This window comes from Gracilinanus agilis, chromosome 1, assembly GCF_016433145.1.
Source record: "Gracilinanus agilis isolate LMUSP501 chromosome 1, AgileGrace, whole genome shotgun sequence".
Lineage (NCBI taxonomy): Eukaryota > Metazoa > Chordata > Mammalia > Didelphimorphia > Didelphidae > Gracilinanus > Gracilinanus agilis.
In genome coordinates, this window is record NC_058130.1 from 579,841,386 (window position 1) to 579,864,924 (window position 23,539).

General features: G+C 32.6%; 1 protein-coding gene across 1 annotated transcript in view; it reads left to right on the forward strand.

Annotated features, from left to right (window-relative positions):
- Positions 1-23,539, forward strand: part of ZNF407 (zinc finger protein 407) — a 616,647-nt gene that overhangs the window by 204,710 nt on the left and 388,398 nt on the right. The window contains exon 3 of the mRNA XM_044667178.1: positions 13,529-13,603. Coding sequence (XP_044523113.1) covers positions 13,529-13,603 — 75 coding nt within the window. The remainder of the gene's footprint in view (positions 1-13,528; positions 13,604-23,539) is intronic.

A 23,539-nucleotide genomic window follows, 5' to 3' on the forward strand; every position in this document is an offset into this window, starting at 1 on the left:
CGAGATACATAAAACCAAGATATTAAAAAAAACACAGGGAGACCTATAGTATAATGTGTTTATCAATGTTTAAGTTGTCCTCACATCATTTTTTAAGAAAAGTAATTGAACAAGAATCATCCAGTAGAGGAACATTTGTAATATAAAATTAGTTGTTACTCTTCAGTGAAATCACATTTCTCTCTCTCTCTCTCTCTCTCTCTCTCTCTCTCTCTCTCTCTCTCTACTGTTCATATTTTTTTTTAGTTTTTATTTTGAATATTTTCCCATAGTTACATATTTCATGCTCTTTCCCTCTCCCCCAAAACTCCCTAGCCCCCCTTAGCTGATGCATAATTCCACTTGGTTTTACATGTATCATTGTATTCAAGCAGTTGTTTTTCAGCTGTGTTTCTCCTCCCACAGTTCTTCCTCTGAATGTGGCTAGTTTTCTTTCTCATAAGTCCCTCAGCTTTGCTCTGGATTCTTGCATTGCTGCTAGTAGAGAAGTCTGTTATGTTCTAGTGTACCACAGTGTATCAGTCTCTGTGTACAATGATCTCCTGGATCTGCTTCTTTCACTCTGCATCAATTCCTGGAGGTCATTCCAGTTCACATGGAATTACTCCAGTTCTTTATTCCTTTGAGCACAATAGTATTCTATTACCAATAGATACCACAATTTGTTCAGCCATTCCCTAATCGAAGGACATTCTCTCATTTTCCAAATTTTTGCCACCACAACGAGTGAGGCTATAAATATTTTTGTACAAGTCTTTTTTTCCCCTTATCTCTTTGGGGTATAAACCAAGCAGTGCTATGGCTGGATCAAAAGGTAGATAGTCTTTTAAAGCCCTTTGAGTTTAGTTCCAAATTGTCATCCAGAATGGTTGGATCAATTCACAACTCCACCAGCAATGCATTAAAGTCCCAATTTTGCCACATCCCCTCCAACATTCATTACTCTCCCCTGTTGTCATGTTAGCCAGTCTGCTAGGTGTGAGGTGATACCTTGGAGTTGTTTTGATTTGCACATTTACATCTCTTTAGCCTAAATGTTTTATAAGTCACATTTTTCTGATGCTTTCTAGCCCTGTGATCATGATTCCCTTAACATATCTGAGACTTACTTTCTCTATTCATACAATGGGGATGATAATATTTTCCCATTATGTTCCTCACAGAGATCATAGGAAATCACAGGATTTAGTGCTTATATTGATTTTCAAGAGATTCTTATCTTCATTTTGCAGAAATGGTCTTTTTAAACTTTAAATTTTTAAATAAATTTAGGAAGATATTGATGAATTAACCAGTGGTTAAATAATAGTTCCTATTACTAATAAGATTATTTCATATAGTAAATTCAAATGCTTTAAGTCTGAGGGGAAATGGGATTTTGAGGAAAGAAGTATTTCCTATCAAAAGCCAAAATCTTCTTGTACATTTCTAATCTGCAAGTAGGTTAAGGAGTTCTTTTTGGAATCAGGGTATGGTTTAAAGTTTTTGATTCATTTTGTATGTTATTCTACTACAGTGAAATGAATGAAAATTGTTTTGTTAATATAAAATTTTTATTTTGAATTGTTATTGAGTTCTTCTTGATGAATTACTCTTGTGTGTCAGTGAACCAGTATGAGAAAAATGATTCTGATATTACAGGAAGGCCAGACCACTAGACTCACAGAAAGTTACGCAGACAACCTTCTTTCTTGACAGTGACAAAGTTTAATGATTTGGTGAAATGGTGTAGGCTAAGGGATTAAGTAAGCCTTTTTGCAGGGACTATAATAATGATTTACAAGATGGAGGCAATGGATTTAGATTACCTCAGTGGTTCTAAACAGAGTTTTCTATAGATGATGATAATATGTATCCATCTAGTTAAGTTTCTCATAAAATTCTTGCACCAATGATTTCTTAGAAGAACCTCTAGTATTTGGGAAGGGAGAAAGTTTGCTTTTCTCATACTAAGGTGGGAAAGCTATGTGTCTGGTTTTAGCTAGCTGATGGCTCTGATTTTATTGGGGGCCTAGTCTCATTATTTGGAGCTTCAAGTTGTTACCTATTGATGTGTTTAATTGAATTTCTTCTGGCTTGTAATACCAAATTTTCTTTACTAAATAAAGTTTTACATAGATTTATAGTATTCATAATACGAAGTCAGTAAAAACAGATTCATTTGTCATATATGTAATATATGACAAACTTATATTTTTTATGTATATAATTTTATATTTAATTTATTATAATATTTTTATTAATTTTGGTCTTACCCTCAAATTTTAAAGTATGAAAGAAGACACCTATCACATGTACAATAAATAACTCATGAAGGAAACAAAGTGAAAGATAGTGTTCTTAGATTTGCAATCAACCTCAAATAATTCCTTATTTGATTGTCGATGACATTTTTTTTAGGGTTATCTTGGAACATTGCCTTGCTGATATTTGTTTAGTCCTTCACAGTTGATCATCATGCAACATTTCTGTTACTGCATTCACTTTTCTCTTGGTTCTACTCATTTCGCTTTGTGTCAGTTCATATAAACCAGTGGTTCCAAAACTTTTTTGGCCCACTGCCCTCTTTCCCAAAAAAATATTACTTAGCCCCCTCGAAATAAATTTTTTTTTAAATTTTAATAGCAATTAATAGGAAAGATAAATGCACCTGTGGCCATCACTGCCTCCCTGGATTGCTGCAGCACCCACCAAGGGGCAGTGGTACCCTCTTTGGGAATCACTGATATAAACCTTTCTCATAGTGCAATCATATTCCATTACAACCATATTCTTCTACTTGTTCAACTATTTCCCAGTTGATGGATACCCCCCCCCCCAACCCCTCACATTTCAAATTATTTGCCTCTACATAAAGAGCTGTTAAAAATATTTTTGTAGAAGTAAGTCCTTTCCCCTTGGCTCTGAACTCTTGTGAGATACAGAAGAGATGCAGCAATGAATAGTATTATTGGGTCAAAGGGTATGCATAGTTTTATGGCCCTTTGGGCATGGTTCCATATTATTTTCCAGAATAGTTATGTCAGTTCATATCAGCAGTATGTTAGTGTCCCAATTTTCCCATGTCTCGTTTGACATTTATCATTTTTCTTTTTGTTCATATTAGCCAATCAGATAGATGCAAGGTGGTGTCTCAGAGCTGTTTTTATTTGCATTTCTCTAATCAATTGTGATTTGGAACATTTTTTTACATGGCTATAGATTAATTTAATTTCTTTATCTGAAAGCTTCTTGCTGATATCATTTGACCCTTTTCATTTGAGGAATGCTTTATATTAAAAAATTGACTGCATTCTTTATATATTTGAGAAATAAGGCCTTTGTCAGAGATACTGGCTATAAGCCTCCCTCACCCACCTCTCACCTCCATTTTGTTATTTCCCTTCTAATCATGGTTATATTGGTTTTCTTTCTACAAAACCTTTTGAATTTAATGTATTTGGAATCATTCACTCATTCATTTGTTTGTTCATTTATTCATTGATTTATCTGTTTACTTATTTATTAATTAATTATTTTGTTTATTTATGCTGGTTTCCCTATGTTTGGTCATAAATTTTTTCCTTATTCGTAAGTCTGACAGATTGTTATAGTTAGTTCATTGATGACTATTGAGGTTCATTAATTTAATAATTTTTAAAATGAAATTTTTAAAAGCACTTATTAATTTTATCAGAGTACAGAATATAATTTAATGGAGCCAAGGAACAAACTTTGTTTATAAACAAATTTTATTTTCTTAAGAGGAGAGATTATATGACTGTCTTATTTGGTCAGTTACCATCAGTTACATTTCCTTATTTACCTTGTATTTACATAGAATTCACAGTCTCACATTTAAAAATATTTCAGAATGACATTTAGAAAATATGACTATGTTTCATATTCATTGTGAAGATGTTAATTATAAAATTCTTAATGTATCTATTACAAATAAATAGTTTATGAAATAAGATTTCATAATTTTTTTCACTACTAATTCAGAAAATGTGTCTAAATTCTCCAACTTATAAGTGAGAATATTAAAGGCAATGTCTTTAAAGTCAAAATCACAAGAAATTAAAGTTATTAAGAAAATCATATTATTTATATTAACATAGAAACTTGGTGAAATTTTTTAGGTAGAAAAAAATTACTGATCAAAATTACTACATAAACACTATTCATAGTTGGAAATTTAACTTCTCAATGAGTATATTATAATTACATCTGACAAAAATTTATATGCCTTTATGTAATTATTTTTTTCAGGTTTCCTAAGCAATTAATCAATCAAAAAACATGTTAAAAGTATCTACTGTGTATTAGCCTCTACATCAGACTTAAGAAAAAACACAACAGAAATAACTAGTTCTAGCTCTAAAGAAGTTTAACTTCTTCATGTAGAGACACTAACTATCTATGTTGGGAGACACTAACATGTAGAGGAGGAATGTTAAGGAAAATCCTCATTTAAAAAGTCTTGCTAGCCCTGAGATTCTAAAGAACTTGGAGATTGTAAGAGGTGGAGGTATAGAGGCAATACATTCCAGGTATAGGCTCCAACTATTGCAAAAGCATAAAGAATGGAAATCATCACTTTGTGAAAACTGCAAAAGGGGCCAGTTTAACTGGAGTGAATTACATATTTGTGAAGGGGAACAATGTTTTTTTTTAAGACTATAAATGTTAGTTAACCTATGAAGGAGCTTTTATTGTCAAATAAGGATATCTTGAGATATTAGGGACCCACTGGAGTTTATTGAGCAGGCAAGTGACACAGTCAGACTTGTACCCCAGGAATATCATTTTGACAGCTATCTGTAGAATTAACTTTTACTAGGAACAATTTTATCTGAGTTCTACAAAAAAATAGAAATGAATATAAAATTTCTTCCAAACTATTTTTTAATTTGGTTGTTTTAATTCTAGTACAATTTAAGTTTCTAGAGGGAGGGGAGTTTATTTTTCATTGTAAACCCAGTGCTTAATGTAGTGCTTGGCTCTATATAATAAGCACTTAAAAACCCAAAAATATTGATTGATTGATTCACTTATGTGAATTCTTACTGAGCCTTCCACCAATTAGCACAAAATGACATTTAAATTTTACAGTTATTTCACAGTTTTTGATGTTACAAAAAAAAAGCACAACATTTCCCCATGATTTTAACTCTTGTCATTTAAAGGTACATTCCTGATTGCTTATTGATTAGAATATTATCATTTCCCTTGTAGATAATCCATGCTTACTATATTTCCTTACAATATAATTTTGGTTATAGCATGCTCATTTACATTTTTTTTTTAAACCCTTACCTTCCGTCTTGGAGCCATATTGGCTCCAAGGCAGAAGAGTGGTAAGGGTAGGCAATGGGGGTTATGTGACTTGTCCTGGATCACACAGCTGGGAAGTGTCTGAGGCCAGATTTGAACCTAGGACCTCCCTTCTCTAGGCCTGGCTCTCAATCCTCTGAGCTACCCAGCTTCCCCCCATTTACATTTTTAATCCCTTTTATGGCTTTTGTTGTTTACAATCTTTTCTAAGTAAGTTTATTGAAGATACATGTTAATGCTATTACTTATATTTAGTTTGTCAGAGTTTTTTAATGTGCTATCACTGCCTACATTAATGTACAATTAAGATTAGACTTTTTAAGTCTCAAATTGTGTGTTTGTGTATGTGCCTGTGAACATGTATTTTAGTTATAAGCCTGGCTCAGGGAAAAAACATTGATAGATCTTTATCTCTCTCCATCATTTATCTGGCATATGACAATTTTCTGCAAACTATCTTTGCTCCTTATTTACATTATATAGTCCTTCCAGACAGGTATACTTCTTTTGTTCATATCATAGTTCAAGTTCTCAGAAAGTCTTTTTGAGACTACTGATGTTTTCAGTTACATCCAGGGTATAATAGTTTGATCAATCCATAGTCTCATCATTGTATGATTTCACTGAATCTCCTTTGTGCTGGGTTCCTCCTTATACATTTTAATAACTATCCGTAGAAGACTTGTTCAGTGTAATAGTGTTAAGAAAGAAATAAAAGACTTAAAGATTTTTTTCATGGAAAAGTTTATCCATTTCTTAATTAGAAAAGGTTAAAGTACATGAAGAAAAAAAAATAAAATTCTTTCATTTCATGGATTTTGGCAAATTGACATTGATTATAAATATATTTGAACACATTTTCCTTATGTATATGCATTTTACTTTTCCCTCTCCTCTTTCTCCTTTCCCCAGTCCTAACTCTCTTTCAAAACTTTTTCCCTTTTGCAAAATGAACCTGTGGTTTCATTGGTATAGGAAGCTCTCCCTATCAGTGTAAATGAGAATCTTCTCCAAAATGATATAATAGGATTTTCTTCTCTACAATGATATAATAGGATTTTGACATTATATAATAATTATTTCAATAATACAGTAAATTACCCTTAGAAGCCTAGTGTTTTAGTACCTGGAGCCCAGAGAATTTTAGTGACTTGCCCAGAGTGACACAACCAATATATGGACTTGAAATTTAATCTTTTCTAGAAGTCTCTGAAGCATGTTCTCTATTCCTGACACAGTGCTTTTCTGGATTCATATATTTTATTTTACTTCTTTTAGAATTAAATTTTCAAAAATTCTGAATTTAAACACCAAATGACTATTTCCACATTCAAAATTAGAGTAGAAAGAGGATTGTATATGAAATGAAAATTTCTATTATGAAATCTTGCTTTTCTATTGAAATTTCATAAATTTAATCATAAACTTGAAAAATTTTGGCTTTCTTTTATTGTTTACATTGTATTTTTTAAAAAGTACTTCAATAATCAGGGTGCATCAGTAATTTTTCCCCCTTCTTTTTTTTTGAGGGAAGAGGCTATCCTATCCTTAACTCCCCTCTCACTGCTACTCCTCAGTTAGAAAAAAGAAAAACAAAATCCTTTCTGGCAAATTACAAGTATGTTACATTTTTGATCCTATGGAATCATGATTTGTCTTTGCATTTATCAGAGATCTTAAATCTTTGCTTTGATTTGCATTTTGGTTACTTTCTTTGAAAATTATCTCTTCCCTTGACTTTATACATCTGAATTTCTTCCTTATATATAATATATGTGTTATTATTTGTAATTATATATAGTTTTCTATCATTTCTCCTACTTCTTTTTATGAGGTAGAGGGGCCCTTAAATTCTTTCAACTTAATCATGTCATAATTTTGCAAGCTTATTAATATATCTTTGAAAGGCGAAAAGGTTTTAGATATCTAGGCCTAGAAATTAATCATTTTTCTCTAGACTAACCTAGTGAAGTTCTGAAGACTGAAAGTCCATCTCATGAAGAATTTTTCAATTATATAAAATTCATAAGAATGGCCATCAAGTTATGGACATATTGTAGTCCAAATCAATGAAGGGAACTTCACCAAAAATACCTTGAATTTTTGAAGTATTTAACTTAAAAATGTAAATGTGTTGTATTCTATTTCAAAATAAAGCCTATATATTTGTGTAATACTTCAATACTCTAACAAGCTCTCCAGATAAATATTATCTTCTTAATCAGTTTGCTATTCCTTTATTACATGGCCTTTGGTAGGTGTTTTGGTTAAAAATTCTTCTCTCTGAAACCCAAGCTGGTGATGAGATTCCTATTTTAATAATACTATTACTTAAATGATAAATATCACTAATTATTAATTGTTATGTATTAATAATGCATCAGTAATGGCTTATTACATTAAGAAAACAATAAAATTGGCCAACTAAATACTTAAATATGTATTGAAAAAGTAAATATGAAATAGTTTTAACCAGAGGAAAGTACTAGAATTCAGAACAGTTGTGAGATGTTTCCTATAGAAGATAAGATTTTAATTGGAAATTTAGTTGGAAATGTGAAAAGCTAGCATGGAAATATGAGGAGAAAGAACATTCTAGGCACAGTGGCTAGGCTGAAAAAATGTCCTCTAAATCAGTAGTTCCCAAACTTTTTTGGCCTCCTGCCCCCTTTCCAGAAAAAATATTACTTAGCCCCCTTGGAATTAATTTTTTTAAATGTTAATAGCAATTAATAGGAAAGATAAATGCACCTGTTGCCATCACTGCCTCCCTGGATTGCTGCAGGGCCTAGAAGGGGGTGGTAGTGCCAACTTTGGGAATCACTGCTCTAAATGGAATGGCACATTAAGTATGCATGTCAGTGGTTTAAAGAGTATTTGTTATAGAACATGGTGTAAGAAGAGTGTAAAGATTGGGGTGATAACAAGAGGTGGATAAGCTATAAAGGGCTATGAATTACAAATAATTTTTATATGGTCCTATAGAGGTTAGGAAGTTGTTGGGAATTATTGACATGGTAAGACTTTAGGAAAATTCCTTTTTTCCTTAAAGGGTTAGGGAGAGATTTGAGGCAGGCTGTTGTAGTCATCCAAGTGTGGGGTGATGAGAGCTTGCCCAATAGTTATAGCATTGTCTAAGGAGAAAAAGGGCATATTCTGGAGGTAATATTGGCAGGCCTTAGCACCAAATTAGATGGGAACATTAAATTAAACATAGTGAAGAGTCATGGGTGACACCTAGATTGTGAAATTGAGGTGCTTGGAGAATGACCTAATTAAGTGATGATTCATCTTCCTGCCAATCTTAAGAACTTTCAGATTTAGTTGTGGGCACTATTGACCACAGTAGTCAAAACATTTTTTCTTTAATCTAATGAAAAAAATGATCAAAGGACCAAAACGGAATGTAAAAAAATTAGTACTTTATGATTGTGGATATTAATATTTTTTAACTTTGTTCTATCAAAGTAATGTCATTACACAAATGCTCTAGAGCATATTAGATTTTATTTATTATTAGTGTTCAGTAGTGAGCTCTCCACAATTTAATTGTTCTGGCAGAGGTTCTGATGTAAGAAGTTTGGATTCATCATTAAATTCTGTTAGTTGAATTTCTATTCCAGTTTAAGGTAATGATGGAAACACCAAAATATTTTTAGTAACTCTTTTTGTATTGGCAAACAAATTGGAAACAGAAGTGTATGAGGAAGTGGAGTAGTGAATATCCTGAAATCCTTTCTTTTTGTGCCTAAGAATGTGCAGGGTGAAGGCAATGAGTGACTTGAAGCATTTTTATTTTTTTCTTTCACCATATTTGTAATAATTTGAAGCTTTGCATTTAAATAATCTTATAGATATATTTCTCGTCTCACTTTGATGAAGGTTTTGAACTGATGTCAAATATTTTTAGTTGTATAATGTGCAAAATCAGAATCAAATTACTTTAAAATTAAGGAATTTGCTTGATATTTTGGGAGGTAAATGGAGAATGGTATAGATGTGATTCATTTTTGCTTTGGTTTTGGTATAAAATCAAATCCCTTTGATGGTACTTGAAATAATTTTTAAATATTTAAAAAATAATAGTCCTGTGTTTAAAAATGATAAACAATTGTTTTATAACTAATATTAAATAATTACTATATTTCAGAAAGCTTTCTTGATTGTTAGTCTAAAGATAAAACTGAACCACTGTGAAGAAGCTCTTTAGAATTCAGGTATTTTACTTTTGTAACTTCTGTCCAGTCTGATTGAATCTGCAATAAATCATTAAATTACAAATTCATGCTACCTTGTATGGTACTATATTTTTGAGACATTTCTACATCCTAGAAAATATAAATGAAAAGTTTAGTGTAAGGACAGATTTTACAAAAGAACAGAATAATGTCTCTGTTTGTGTTACAACAGCTGCCCCTTTAAACTGCTCTCCTTTGTGAACAGAGGACAAACCATCTGTAAACATTTCAATTTCTGGGTTGGACAAGGGGATATCTTTCATATTTTCCCTAATCCTTTGCACCATGTCTGTCATTTCTTGACTGCTCCTTTTTCCTCTCCATTGAACTTTTTTGTATTTTGCTCTTTAGAGTCCCCTGTTTTAGCTTTTGTTTTTGTTTCTTATTGTATACTGTTAGTTGTTACAGTATGGTTTTGCTTTTCTGTAAAGTTATTTTGTTGTTCTGAGAACTTTTTAAATCCAGATTTGCTAACTTCTATTACTTTGCATTCTTTGTTTCTTTCATCACTATCTATAAACAAGTTTACTGTGTGTTTTCTAGAACTTGTAACAACATCTCTGTTCCTCTCCTCTTTGTATGTTTTTCTACTTTCCCACACATTTTATGTTTGATTTTTCTTCTATATCATTTTGCATCTCTCTTTCCTCCCCCATCTGTTCTCTAGTTTTGAGCTTTGCTTTTTTACCCCAATAATTTATCTCTGTGCATATGTTTTCTACCTTAGTTTCTGCATTTCTGTTCCCATTTTCATTTCTTTTTTTTTTCTAAGGCGGTTGCATGGCTTCACAATGTAAGAGGGAGATTTTAGATATTTTATAGATATATATTTAAAGTATGGCCGCCAGGAATCAACAATTCAGATTGATTCCGTAATTAAAATAGATCCAAGTCAGGATTGGGTTTAAGGTAGTTTATTTACAATTAGGAAGGTAAAAGGTAGGGAAATAGAGAGAGGGAGATGATGGCCTGGAAGGAGAGAGAAGGTTAAAAGGCTAAATAAATTAGACTACAAGCCACAAGGCCTAGTAATCAGATAGGCTAGAGCCTACTTAAGGTAGAGTCTTAGAAAAACGCCAAGGTAGGCCAAGGAAGTTGGCCTAACTTACCCACATGACCATTCAGAGTAGAAGCTGCCTGAGGTCTCCCCGGAGATCCTTCAGCACCAAGTTCAAAGCTGGAACTCTCTTAGCAGGAAGTAACCAACATACTTGAAGAGATAGTGTGTTTCGTCACTTCCTGTGTGTCCACCTCTAATTCAAGTGGACAAATGGCAGCTTCCACACTGATTTGGACTGCCCAAAGGGCAGTCCCTAGTTCTTGATTTGTTACTTATTGTCATGTGTGGGTAACTCATCCCCCTCCCCACTAAGGATGGTGGGGATAACATCATCTAGGGTAGATAGAGTATTTGGTTGTTTTTATTTAGATACTTTAAAAATATCACTAAAGAAAGTGTTCATATGTTAATTACCTTACTGCTTCTGTTAATGATTTTATTTAATCACTAGGTTTTACTTTGGTATATCAATGTGCTCTCTAAACTTTACATATTTAGAGTTTCAGCTATTGAAAGTTTCATGTCAAAATAAAATTGCTACTACAATATAATGTCTTTTACACAGAAAGCTGTTAAAATAAATTTATTTTGACACAAAGAACTCATTACTTTTGCTCAATTTAAACTATGGAATTCTTTATAGTATAATATAGTTTTAGCTGAACATTTTTAGCACAATTATTTTGCTAGTAATTCTCTTAAATTTGAATAGCACAAGTAATGATAATGTTACCAATTATTTTTAATTTTAAAGATCTGATATTTGTTGATTCCTAAGATAAAAAGAATATAATCAATAGAATTTAATGCTTTTAAAAATAATAATAGTGATGATCATGATATTAGTCTTTTAAAAAACATTTGAATTGTGTAATTTTACCCTGAAGGCTTATCTGAAGTAAGACACTGTGCAATGTGAAATTACTCAAGCTATATCAATGTAGAAAAAGATAAATTAACTTATTTTTAAAGAATTCTGTCATTTCTGTGCTATTGTGGCTCTTATGTATCATAATGTTACAATGCTTTAGAATTGCTACATTGTCCATCATTGCAAATATGTCCAGATGAATTCAGGTTTTAATGTTAAAAAACTTATAACATGCCAGTTTGATTTGTAGCATTTCATATCATAGAATGCTAATTAAAATCATATTTTTGCATATGTCATGCCTTTCATGAACATATGCAAATAGATTCTATTGCCTTTCAGCTATTAGTAATTAACTTCATGAAGGACAGCTGTAATACATAATTAACAAAAAATGTTTGCAAGCCCTTTTCACACTGAAAGTTACAGGAGTAAAAAATTTTGCTTATCTAGAGACCCATTTTTGTCTGAAGCTCCCAAATGATATGTACATTGTTTGAAGAAATCACATGACATAATTAAATTGATGTTACAGTATCATCAGTGTAAATATGGTACTCAAACTGGCTCATGACTCTTACCTATTTCATATATTTGTCACCAGAATTGAATAAATATACTGATTTTTGTTTATATCATATCAGATAATAAGTTTTTTGTAGTTATTACAACTTGTTATTACAACTGTTGCCACTGAAGCACAATTACATAAGATAGTAGTGACTCAAGGAATTGCTGCTTCTTTGTACCATCTCACACAGTCTGCTATATTTTAATTAATCATCACTAAAAATATTGGTTTTTCTTTCTTTTTCTTTTTTTTTTGTGGTCCAATCAATATTTAATAATGTGACATTTATTTTGGCTCACTTAGTGATGGATAGATGAAATTGGTGAAAGGTACTTATTCTTTGGCCTTGTAAACTGCTACAGTCATGTAACCTCACTAGTCCTCAGTTTCCTCAACTCTAAAATGTAGGGTTGGTCTTGATAGCTCCTGAGTTTCTCTTTTAAGCTCAAAATCTAAGATCTTATGGTCCTAATGTTATATGTATAGATATGTTTATTTGTCACAGAAGTGTTGAAAATAAAAACAATTGGAATTATTTTAAATTAGTTTTATGATATAATTACTCACAAAAGTATCTATGTATAGGAAATAATATTATGAGTAAATACAAATATTACAATATAGCTAAGTCATCATTCGCAAATACTAGCATTCTAATTTATAACAGTAAAAAAGAATTATATTCTCAAGGGAGTTATCTTATTTTTTTTAAACATTTATTAATATTCATTTTTAACATGTTTATATGCTTCATGCCCCTACTATCCCCTTCACCCCCAGCTTGCCCCCCACCCATGGCTGAAGCACATTTCCACTGGTTGTAACATGTGCCCTTGTTCAGGGCCTATTTCCAAATTGTTGTTAGTTGCATTGATGTGGTAGTCTACATCCCCGATCATGTCCGCTTCAACCCATGCATTTAAGCAATTGTTTATCTTCTATGTTTCCTCTCCTGCAGTTCTTCCTCTGAATGTGGGTAGCATTCTTTACCATAAATCCCACAGAGCTGTCTTGTGTCATTGCATTGCTGCTGGTGTAGAAGTCCATTACATTCGATTTTACCACAGTATATCAGTCTCTGTGTACAATGTTCTTCTGGCTCTGCTCCTCTCACTCTGCATCAATTCCTGGAGGTCTTTCCAGTTCACCTGGAATTCCTCCAGTTTATTATTCCTTTTAGCACAATAGTATTCCATCACCAGCATATACCACAATTTGTTGAGCCATTCCCCAATTGAAGGACATACCCTCCTTTTCCAGTTCTTTGCCACCACGAAAAGCGCTGCTATAAATATTTTCGTACAAGTCTGTTTATCTATGATCTCTTTGGGGGTACAAACCCAATAATGGTATGGCTTATCTTATTTTTAATACTTATTTGTGTGGTTTCTGTCTTTCAAAAATTATCTTTATATCTGATACTAATGTTTGATTGTTTTCTCTAACTGTTTTTTGCATTTTGCTTTTTCCAGGGTTGCCTTTGTGATGAAGAAACATTTAAATACTCATCTACTAGGCAAGCATGGTGTTGGTACCCCTAAAGAAAGGTAATATTTTACTATAGTAATTTTTAAGATTTATTTGGCAAAGGAAATTTGTCATATAATTTCTCTGGACCATTGTTTCTTCAACTCTGTAGTTTGAGAGTTGCTCTAGAATAGGTGTCATTGAAATATGGCTAATGTGTCATATTTAGCTCTCTTCCTGTTTTTGTATGATCTTCAGTAGAATTTTATGTTATAAAATACAGTTGCAGTATTTCAGTGAGTTTTTATGTTTTAATGTGAATTAGTTTTTCCTGTGGACTATAGTTTGCTCACTCACAGACTAGATTATGTTTGTAGTCTCTTTATATATGTGTGCAAACATGCACACACAGGCACACACATATAAAATACATTGATAATTGTCTGAATCAGTGATTTTTAATTCTGTTGCCATGGAAACACATGCCACTGGTTGCTTGATTTAATACCATCCCACACCCGAAATGCTTTTTGTCAGATTAATTTTGTAGAATATGAAGTTAATTGTTTTTGAGAATTCATGACATTTAAAAAAATAGAAAAATATGATTGTAGAACAGTTGTCTATATAATATCCATTCAGTAACAAAAACATAAATATGGAAAAGTAAATTGACATAACTTTATGCATGTTAGAGAATGCTTGCTTGATTATTCTTGGGAGTTAAAAAATATTTTTGTATCTTTTCTCAAGGATTAAACGTTGCTGATATTACATATATCCTTACATCACCCCCACAATAATATTGTAATTGCCATATCATGAAAATAACACCACAATTATTATATCATCAACTTCAGAATTTTTTTGGTATTCTTTTTTTTTTTTTTTTTTTAAACTCTTACCTTCCATCCTGTAGTCAGTACTGTGTATTGGCTCCAGGGCAGAAGAGTGGTAAGGGTAGGCAATGGGGGTCAAGTGACTTGCCCAGGGTCATACAGCTGGGAGGTGGGTGAGGCCAGATTTGAACCTAGGACCTCCCGTCTCTAGGCTTGGCTCTCAATCCACTGAGCTACCCAGCTGCCCCCTGGTATTCTTTTGCCCCATTATACTATGTCCTAATTTGCTTCACAACCTAGCTTTAATTACATTAGAAAATGTATTTTAGACAAATTAGGTTGTGACCAAAGTAGCTATTTTGACCACCAGGAGATTGAGCCTATATTCGTAGTTTTCAGTCTTTAGGAGAAGGAAACATGATTTTTGATTGTTTTTAGTATCTGTGTAAAAATTACTGTAGCATTTGTCAGACAGCTTTAATTTTATCGTGTTGTTATACCTTCTTGTGTTTTCTTTGGGCCTTTTGTTTTTGTACATTATTATACATGAAATTAAAGTAGATGTATGCAATCAGGTACAGTTTACTATACTAAACAAAACATAGAGAGGGATGAAGCTAAGATGACAAATCTCCTTTGAACCAGTCATTACAAAGTATCTCAAAATGACAGAAATCAAAATCAGAAGAGTAAAGGGACTCTCCCACAGGGTACAGTCTTAAAGGTAGACAGTATTTGGGGATCCCCACACTATAAAGGGATGAAACTGCACTTAACAAAGCAAAAGCTGATAACCCTTCCCCCACACCACCCACCACTCCATAGTCAAAGTTAAGGCTGGCTTGATCCCTAAATTCTTAGGGGCTGGCTGAAAGCACATAGACTTATCCATGATGGCAGTGCTACAGTGAGATTTGAAACTGGAGGCTGAAGAATGTGGAGCCTGGACAGCAGAGTGAGGAACTTGGGCAGAAACAAGGATGGACATAGCCCAGGCAGCAGGAGCTGAAAAGATAGCCTCAGGGCAAAATGCACCACACAATAACAATATTTGCCGCTTCACTTGGGCTTCTGGCTAGGAAGGGAAGATACTACCAAGGAGAAGCCCTGAAGGACAGAAGTTAAGAAATCTATCAACATGTAGGAACCCCGATCAACTATTGGCAAAAAGAATAAATAGCAGCAAAAATAACCCTCTTGAAGGGGGCAGCTGGGTAGCTCAGTGGAGTGAGAGCCAGGCCTGGAGACAGGAGGTCCTAGGTTCAAATCCAGCCTCAGACACTTCCCAGCTGTGTGGCCCTAGGCAAGTCACTTGACCCCCATTGCCTACCCTTACCAATCTTCCACCTATAATGCAATACACAGAAGTTAAGGGTTTAAAAAAAAAAAAAACAACCAAAAAAAAAAACCCTCTTGACCCTGCATAATTTCTATGGTGAAAAAGACCAAAATATAGCAGCAACAACAAAGGTGACAAAGAAGCAAGCACATCCAAACTTTAAAAAAAAAAAAAAAAAAAGGGAAATAAGTTCTTGAGGAGCTTAAAATGGAGTTCAAGAACCAGGTAAGAAATATAGTAGGAAAATGAGAAGAAAAGTGGGCAAAAGAAATGAAAGTAATACAAAAAGAAAATAATACAAAAAGAAAATTGCACATGTGAAAAAAAGAGACACACAAATCAGATTATGTAAATAAGCAATCTGGAGACCAGAATTTACCTGCTGGCAGCCATGAAAAGCAGGGTAGACCAAACTGAAAAGGAAAAATAAAAGTTTATAGCTGAAAACCCGTCTTTAAAGACCAGAATTGGACAAATAGAAGCTAATGGTCTCAAGAGACAGCAAGAATTAATAAAATAAAATAAAAAGAATGAAAAAATAGAAGGAAACCTGAAATATCTAATCAAAAAGACAACTGACATGGAAAACGGATAAAGGAGTAATAATTATTGGTCTAGTGCAGTGATGGGCAAACTTTTGAAAGAGGGGGCCAAAGGAAAGGAAATGCTCATCTGTCAGTCTGTTTCTAAGGCAACTCTTTTGAAGTTTCTTTGTATTGTATCCTACTCATTGTATTTGTCAGATTAGGAATAATGTATTGAGTTGGAAAGAACATTTCAGGGGGCTGTATCTGGCCCGCGGGCCATAGTTTGCCCATTACTGATCTAATGGAAAGCCTAGAACAAAATAAAAGCCTTGACCTTATAAGAAATTATCCAAGAAAATTGCCTTGATATTCTTGAATGAGTAGGCCAAATAGACATTTGAAGAATACATAGATCTCCCCCTACATTAAATGCCCAAGGGACAACCTATAAGGATGTGTCCTAGCCAAGGAGAAAATATTGCTAGCAGCTAGAAATAGACAATTCAGATATCAAAGAGTAACATTCAGGATTGCAAAGGATCTTGCAGCCTCCACACTTAAGGACTTAGTATATGTTATTCAGGAAGGCAAGAGAATTGGATCTACAGCCAAGATTACCTACCTATTCAAATTGACTCTGTACTTTCAGGGGAAAGTATGGGCATTTAACAAAATAGAAGTTTTCCTAGCATTCCCAGAGAAAAGATAATCACTAAATGGAAAATCTGATGTCCAAACACAAAATTCAACAGGACCATAAAAAGGTAAACAAGAATGAGAGGGAAAACATTTTTTCCCCAATATGGAAAAATGATATCTGTAACTCTTAAAAATTGTTTTCATTATCATAGTAAATAGAAGGCAGAGGGTGTGGTATTAAGTTGTTGAAGATATGTAAAAAAAATTGGATGTTGGACAATAAAAAAGGAAGATAGTAAAAATAGAAACTTAAAGGAAGAATAGAAATAGTATAAATTATAACACATAAAGAGGTGCATGGGAGGGGAGAATGCTATCATAAGAACAAGGAAGAAGAGAGTGGTAATAGGTAACACTTAAACCTTATTCTTAGTGGAATCAGTTCTGAGAGGGACAAAAAGCTAGATCTTTGGGGGTATAGAATTCTATCTTATAGGGAAGTTGAGAGGGAATAATGAAGGGGGAGAGTGGAGCGGGGTGGGTATTAAAAGGGATGGAAATATTGGGGGAGTGATTAATAGATCTTAAAGAGAAATAATAGTGGAATAAGAAGGGAGAGGATGAGTGGAAAGAAACATAAAATAAGGGTGGGGGAAAGGAGACTGATAAAAATCAAAACACTGCTGTAGAAGGAGATAGTGAAAGAAGAAAGGGCAAGACTAGGAGAAGAAATCAAAATGATGGGGAATACCCAGGTGGTAATCATGACTCTAAATGTGAATGGGATGAACTCACACATATAAAGGAAACCAATAGCAGAGTGAATTAAAAACTAAAATTCTATCATATGTTGTCTACAAGAAATGCACATGAGACAGACAGACATACAAAGGTAAAGGTAAGAAGCTTGAGCAGAATTTATTTGGCATTAATTGAGAAAAAGACGGCAAGAGTCATAATTATGATATCTGACAGAGGCAAAGTAAAAATAGATCTGATTAGGGGCAGCTGGGTAGCTCAGTGGAGTGAGAGTCAGGCCTAGAGACAGGAGGTACTAGGTTTAAACCCGGCCTCAGCCACTTCCCAGCTGTGTGACCCTGGGCAAGTCACTTGACCCCCATTGCCCACCTTTACCAATCTTCCACCTATGAGACAATACACCGAAGTACAAGGGTTTAAAAAAAAAATAGATCTGATTAAAAGATATAAGAGAAGGTAATTACATCCTGATAAAAGGCAGTATAGACAGTAAAGAAATATCAGTATTAAAAATGTATGCAAAAAATGGTATAGCATCCAGATTTTTAAATGAGAAATTTTTCATACTTATAGAGGAAATAGATAGTAAAACTATACTAGTGGGAGTCCTCAACCTTTTCTATCAGATCTAGATAAATCAAACCATAAAATAAGAAAGAAGAAAGAGATATGAATGAAATCTTAGAAAAAATTAGAGTTGATAGATATATTGGGAAAACTAAATAGAGATAAAAAGGAATATATTTTCTTTTCAGTAGCACATTATACATTCAGAAAGATTGATCATATAGCAAAAACATTGCAAACAAATTCAGAAAAGCATAAATAATAAATACAACTTTTTTTTAGATCATAATGCAATACAGATTATAATTAGTAAAGGTATATGGAGAAGCAAATAAAAATCAATTGGAAATTAAATAATCTGATTCTCCAGAACTGGTTGGTTAAAAAATAAATTTTAGAAACAATGATTTCATGGAAAAGAAACACAATGAGGAAACAACATATAAAAATTTTTAGGATACTGCAAAAGCAGTATGCAGGGGAAAATTTATATCCCAGAGTGCCCATTGGGCATGCAACTAAAAACTAGAAAAAGAACAATTTATAAACCCTCAGATAAAGACCAAATTGGAAATCCTAAAAATCAAAGGGGAAATTAATTAAATTGAAAGTAGATGAACTGTCAAACTAATAAATAAGACTAGGATGGGAATATTGGGAAAAAAAAACAAATAAAATAGATAAAATATTGGTTCTTTGAATTAAGAGAAAAGAAGGAAGATAACAAAATTAATAGTATCATGAACGAAAGGGATGATCTCACCTTTAATAAAGAGGAAATCACGGTAACTATTAAGAAATATTTTGCCCAATTATATGACAATAAATATGGCTATCTTTGTGAAATGTATGAATATTTACAAAAATATAAATTGCTTAGTTTAACAGAAGAGGAAGTAGAATACTTATATAATCCCAAATCACAAAAAGAAATTGAACAAGCCATCAAAGAACTCCCTAAGAAAAAATCCCCAATGCCAGATGAATTCATAAGTGAATTCTATCAAACATTTAAAGATCAATTAATCCCAATACTGCTCAAACTATTTATCAAAATATCATAGAAGAAGGCTTAACAAATTCTTTTTATGACCCAAATATGGTATTGATTTCCAAGCTAGGAAGACCAAAAACAGAGAAAGGAAAACTATAGATTAAAATCCTTAATGAAATAGATGCAAAAATATTAAATAAATTACTAGCTAAAAAGGCTAAATAAAACAAGTTATCACAAAGATTATTCACTATGACCTGGTAGGATTTATACCAGGAATGCAAGGATGGTTTAACATTAGGAAAACTATCCCAATAATTGACCACATCAACAACCAAACTAGCAGAAATTGCATGATTATCTAAATAGATGCAGAAAAAGCCTTTGAGAAAATACAATACCTATGTATATATTGAAAAACACTAGAAAATATAGGAATAGAAAGGCCTTTCCTCAAAATAATAAACAGTATTTATTTAAAACCACCAGCAAATATCTGCAATGCTGATAACTTAGATGTCTTCCCAATAAGATCAGGAGTGAAGCAGTGATGCCCATTTTCACCAATACTATTTAATATTGTACTTGAAATGTTAGCAGTAGCAATTAGAGAAGAAAAAGAAATTGAAGGGATTAAAGGAGGGAATGAGGAAACTAATGTCTCACTCTTTTCAGATAACATGATGATATACCTAGAGAACCTAAGAAAATTGATTAAAAAATGAGTAGAAATAATCAATAATTTTAAAAGAGTTCCATGATACAAAAAACTCACATAAATAATCACCATTTCTATATGTTTCCAACAAAACCGAGCTGCAAGAGTCATGAAGAGAAACTCCATTTAAAATTATTTTAGAAAAGATAAAATATCTGGGAATCTATTTGCCAAGACCAATTCAGGAATTATAAGAACATAAATATAAAACATTCTTTACAGAAATAAAACTAGATCTAAACAACTGGAAATCATGGGTAGGATGAACTAATAAAATAAAAATGGTAATCCTACATAAATTAATTAACTTATTTAATGCTATACCAGTTAAACTACCAGAACCCTTTTTTTAGAATTAGAAAAAAATTTAATAAGTTCATCTGGAAAAACAAAAGATTAAGAATATTAAGGGAAATAATAAAAAATGTGAAGGATGGAGACCTAGCATTAACAGATCTCAAACTATAATATAAAGCAGTGATCATCAAAAGTATATGCTTCTGCCTTAGCGATAGAATAGTGGATCAATGGACTAAACTTGGAGTAAATGACAGTAGCAAGATAGTGTTCGATAAACCAAAGATCCCTGCTTTTGAGACAAGAACTCATTATTTAACAAAAACTGCTGGGAGAATTAGAAAATAGTATTTAACAAATTAGGCTTAGAACAACATTTTACACCCTATACCAAGATTAACTCGTTAATTAAGTCGGTTAATGTCTTAAATATGGAAACCATAAACAAATTAGGTGAACATAGAATAGTATATCTATTAAATCTATGGGAAAGGAAGGAATTTAAGACTAAGCAGTAGATAGAGATACAAAAGATAGAGAATACAAAATATAAAATGAATAATTTTGATTTATTAAATTAAAAAGTTTCTGAACAAATAGAACCAATACACCCAGAATTAAAAGGAAAGCAACAAATTTGGAAAACATTTTTATAATAGAAACTTCTGACAAAGGTCTAATTTCTCAATTTTATTAGGAGCCAAATAAATTGTAAAAAATACTAAGCCATTCCCTAATTGAGAGATGGTCAAGGGGCATGAATAAGCAGTTTTCAGATAAATCAAAACTATTAATCAGCACAGGAAAAAGTGTTCTGAATCTGTCATAATTAGATAGATGCAAATCAAAACAACATTTAAGTGTGATACACCTAACAGATTGGCCAATATGACAATAAAGAAAAATAATAAATTTTGGGGGGTATGTGTCAAAATCGGGACACTAATGCATTGTTGATGGGGTTGTGAATTAATCCAGCCATTCTGGAAGGCAATTTCGAATTACGCACAAAGAATGCACATATACCACTGCTAGGTTTTTACCCTAAAGAGATAATAAGGAAAAATGCTTGTACAAAAATATTTAAGGCCACACTCTTTGTGGTGACAAAAAAACTGGAAAATAAGGAGGTATCCCTCAGTTGGGGAAAGGCTGAACAAATTGTGCTATATTATGTTGTTTATATATGTTATATTATGTGGTATATTATGTTATTCTATATTGTGCCTGTAAGGATGAATCATCTGGAGACTTTCCATATCAACTGGGAGAACCTTAATGAACTGATGGAGAATGAAATGAATAGAACCAGGACATTGTACACAGAAAGTAAAACATTGTGGAAAAATAAAATTTAATGGACTTTGCTACTAGTAGCAATGCAGCAAGCCAGGACACTCCTTAAGGAATTATATAAAACAGTGGTTCCCAGTGGTTTCCCAGGTTTTGGCCTACTGCCCCCTTTCCAGAAAAAATAATACTTAGCCCCCTGGAAATTAATTTTTAAAAAATCTTAATAGCAATTAATAGGAAAGATAAATGCACCTGTGGCCATCACTGACCCCTGGATCGCTGCAGCACCCTCTTTGGGAATCCCTGATGTAAAAGAATGCTATCCACGTTGATAGAAAAAACTATGAGAGTAGAAATGCTAAAGCAAAATATATAACATCACTTATCACATGTATATATGGGTATGGGATTTGGTGTTTAGGTCTTTAAAAAAATCACTCAATAGCAAAAATGAATGATATAAAAATAGGTATAAAGTGACAACATTTGTAGAACCCAGTGGAATTACTTGTCAGCTCTGGGATGGGGGTGCAAGGAAGAGGGGATATAGGTACCTAATTTTTTTTCTTACAGTCCTTTTATAGAAGGCTTTTACTGATCACCTTTATTCTAATGCCTTCCCTTTGAGATTATATCCAATTAATACTATATCTATCTTGTTTTTTACATAATTGTTTGCATATTGTGTCCTTTATTAGACTTTGAACTCTTTTAAGATCAAGGAATGTTTTATGTATTCTTTTCTATTCCCAATGATTTGTTTGGTTTTTGGCACATGGTGTAAAAATTAAAATGAAGATATAATAATCAATTTAAATACTATATTTTTATAAGATTTATTAATAATCACCAGAATTAAAAGAATAAAAAGGTAATATACAATAAAATTTAAAAAACACCATGTGCTTAAGCTAATCTACCTGTTCAAAAGTCCCCGTTCACATCTGCCCTCATAGGAAGGAAAGAACACTAGACTTGAAATCCACTGAATTTATCTCCTGTCTATGTCAGCATGTAACAATAGGAAGTCAGTGCGCTGCTGGGTAATGTAGTTCAAAGGTACAAAATTTCCAGTTAAACAATAGTAGGAACTTAATAAATATTTCATAAACTGACAACCTTATACTTCATGAATTCTTGCAAGATTTCTTTTTGTTACCCTTACTTAATACCTTCCAAACATGTCTTTCTGTTATATTTTTTTCATATCTTCTTCCTCTTGCTCCGTTAACAAGTACCAGAGTATAGGTTAATGTGATGCCCTGAAGTTTGGCTGCCTAATTTCTTCTCTAGAATTAATTAGTTAATAGTTTCAAAATATGAATCTCTCTTTTTCCACCTACCTATGTACTAGCCCTGTTTTTCTGTGCTCCAGCACTGACTGAATTCCAAAATCTTTTGAGTAGTAGTTTTCTGTTTATAATATTTTGTATCTGGCAATTCCTTCTAATATACAGTAATAATGAGTAGTAGTGGCAGGACTGCAATAGCAATATAATCTCCTAGTAGAAGTCCCTAGTTGGTGATGGCTAAGATTTAAGTAGTGTAATCTAACACAGTAAATGCTGAAATGTTTCTCTCTTCCTTTCCACTTTCCCCTACTCCCTTGCCTTTGAGGAGGAGTTGATGTCTTTTAATGGCTTTAGGATGCAAAGAAACTCTTCATCAGCATGTTGAACCATCACTTTGGGCATAAATGTTCTCTAAATTAAATTACATGGTTTTTCTTACCTATTTAAAACAATAATGCCTTGACTATAATATTGCAAGCTTGCTCTATTTTAATTTCTCTAGGATATTATAATCAGTTTATTTTTTATGTTTTGAATTTGATTCGCTCCCTGATACATTCAATATTATAGCAAATACTAATAGAAGTTAGCTAAATAGGCTGTGACAATTAGATTAATAATGCATTTTGTTTGCCAGTGTTTAGGCTTTGTGGTTTGACTGATATATGCAAAGATGGTAATTTATTAAAAGTAAATTCATATAATTGTTCTACAGAGTTTGATAGACCAAAAAAAATTGTCAGCATGACTAT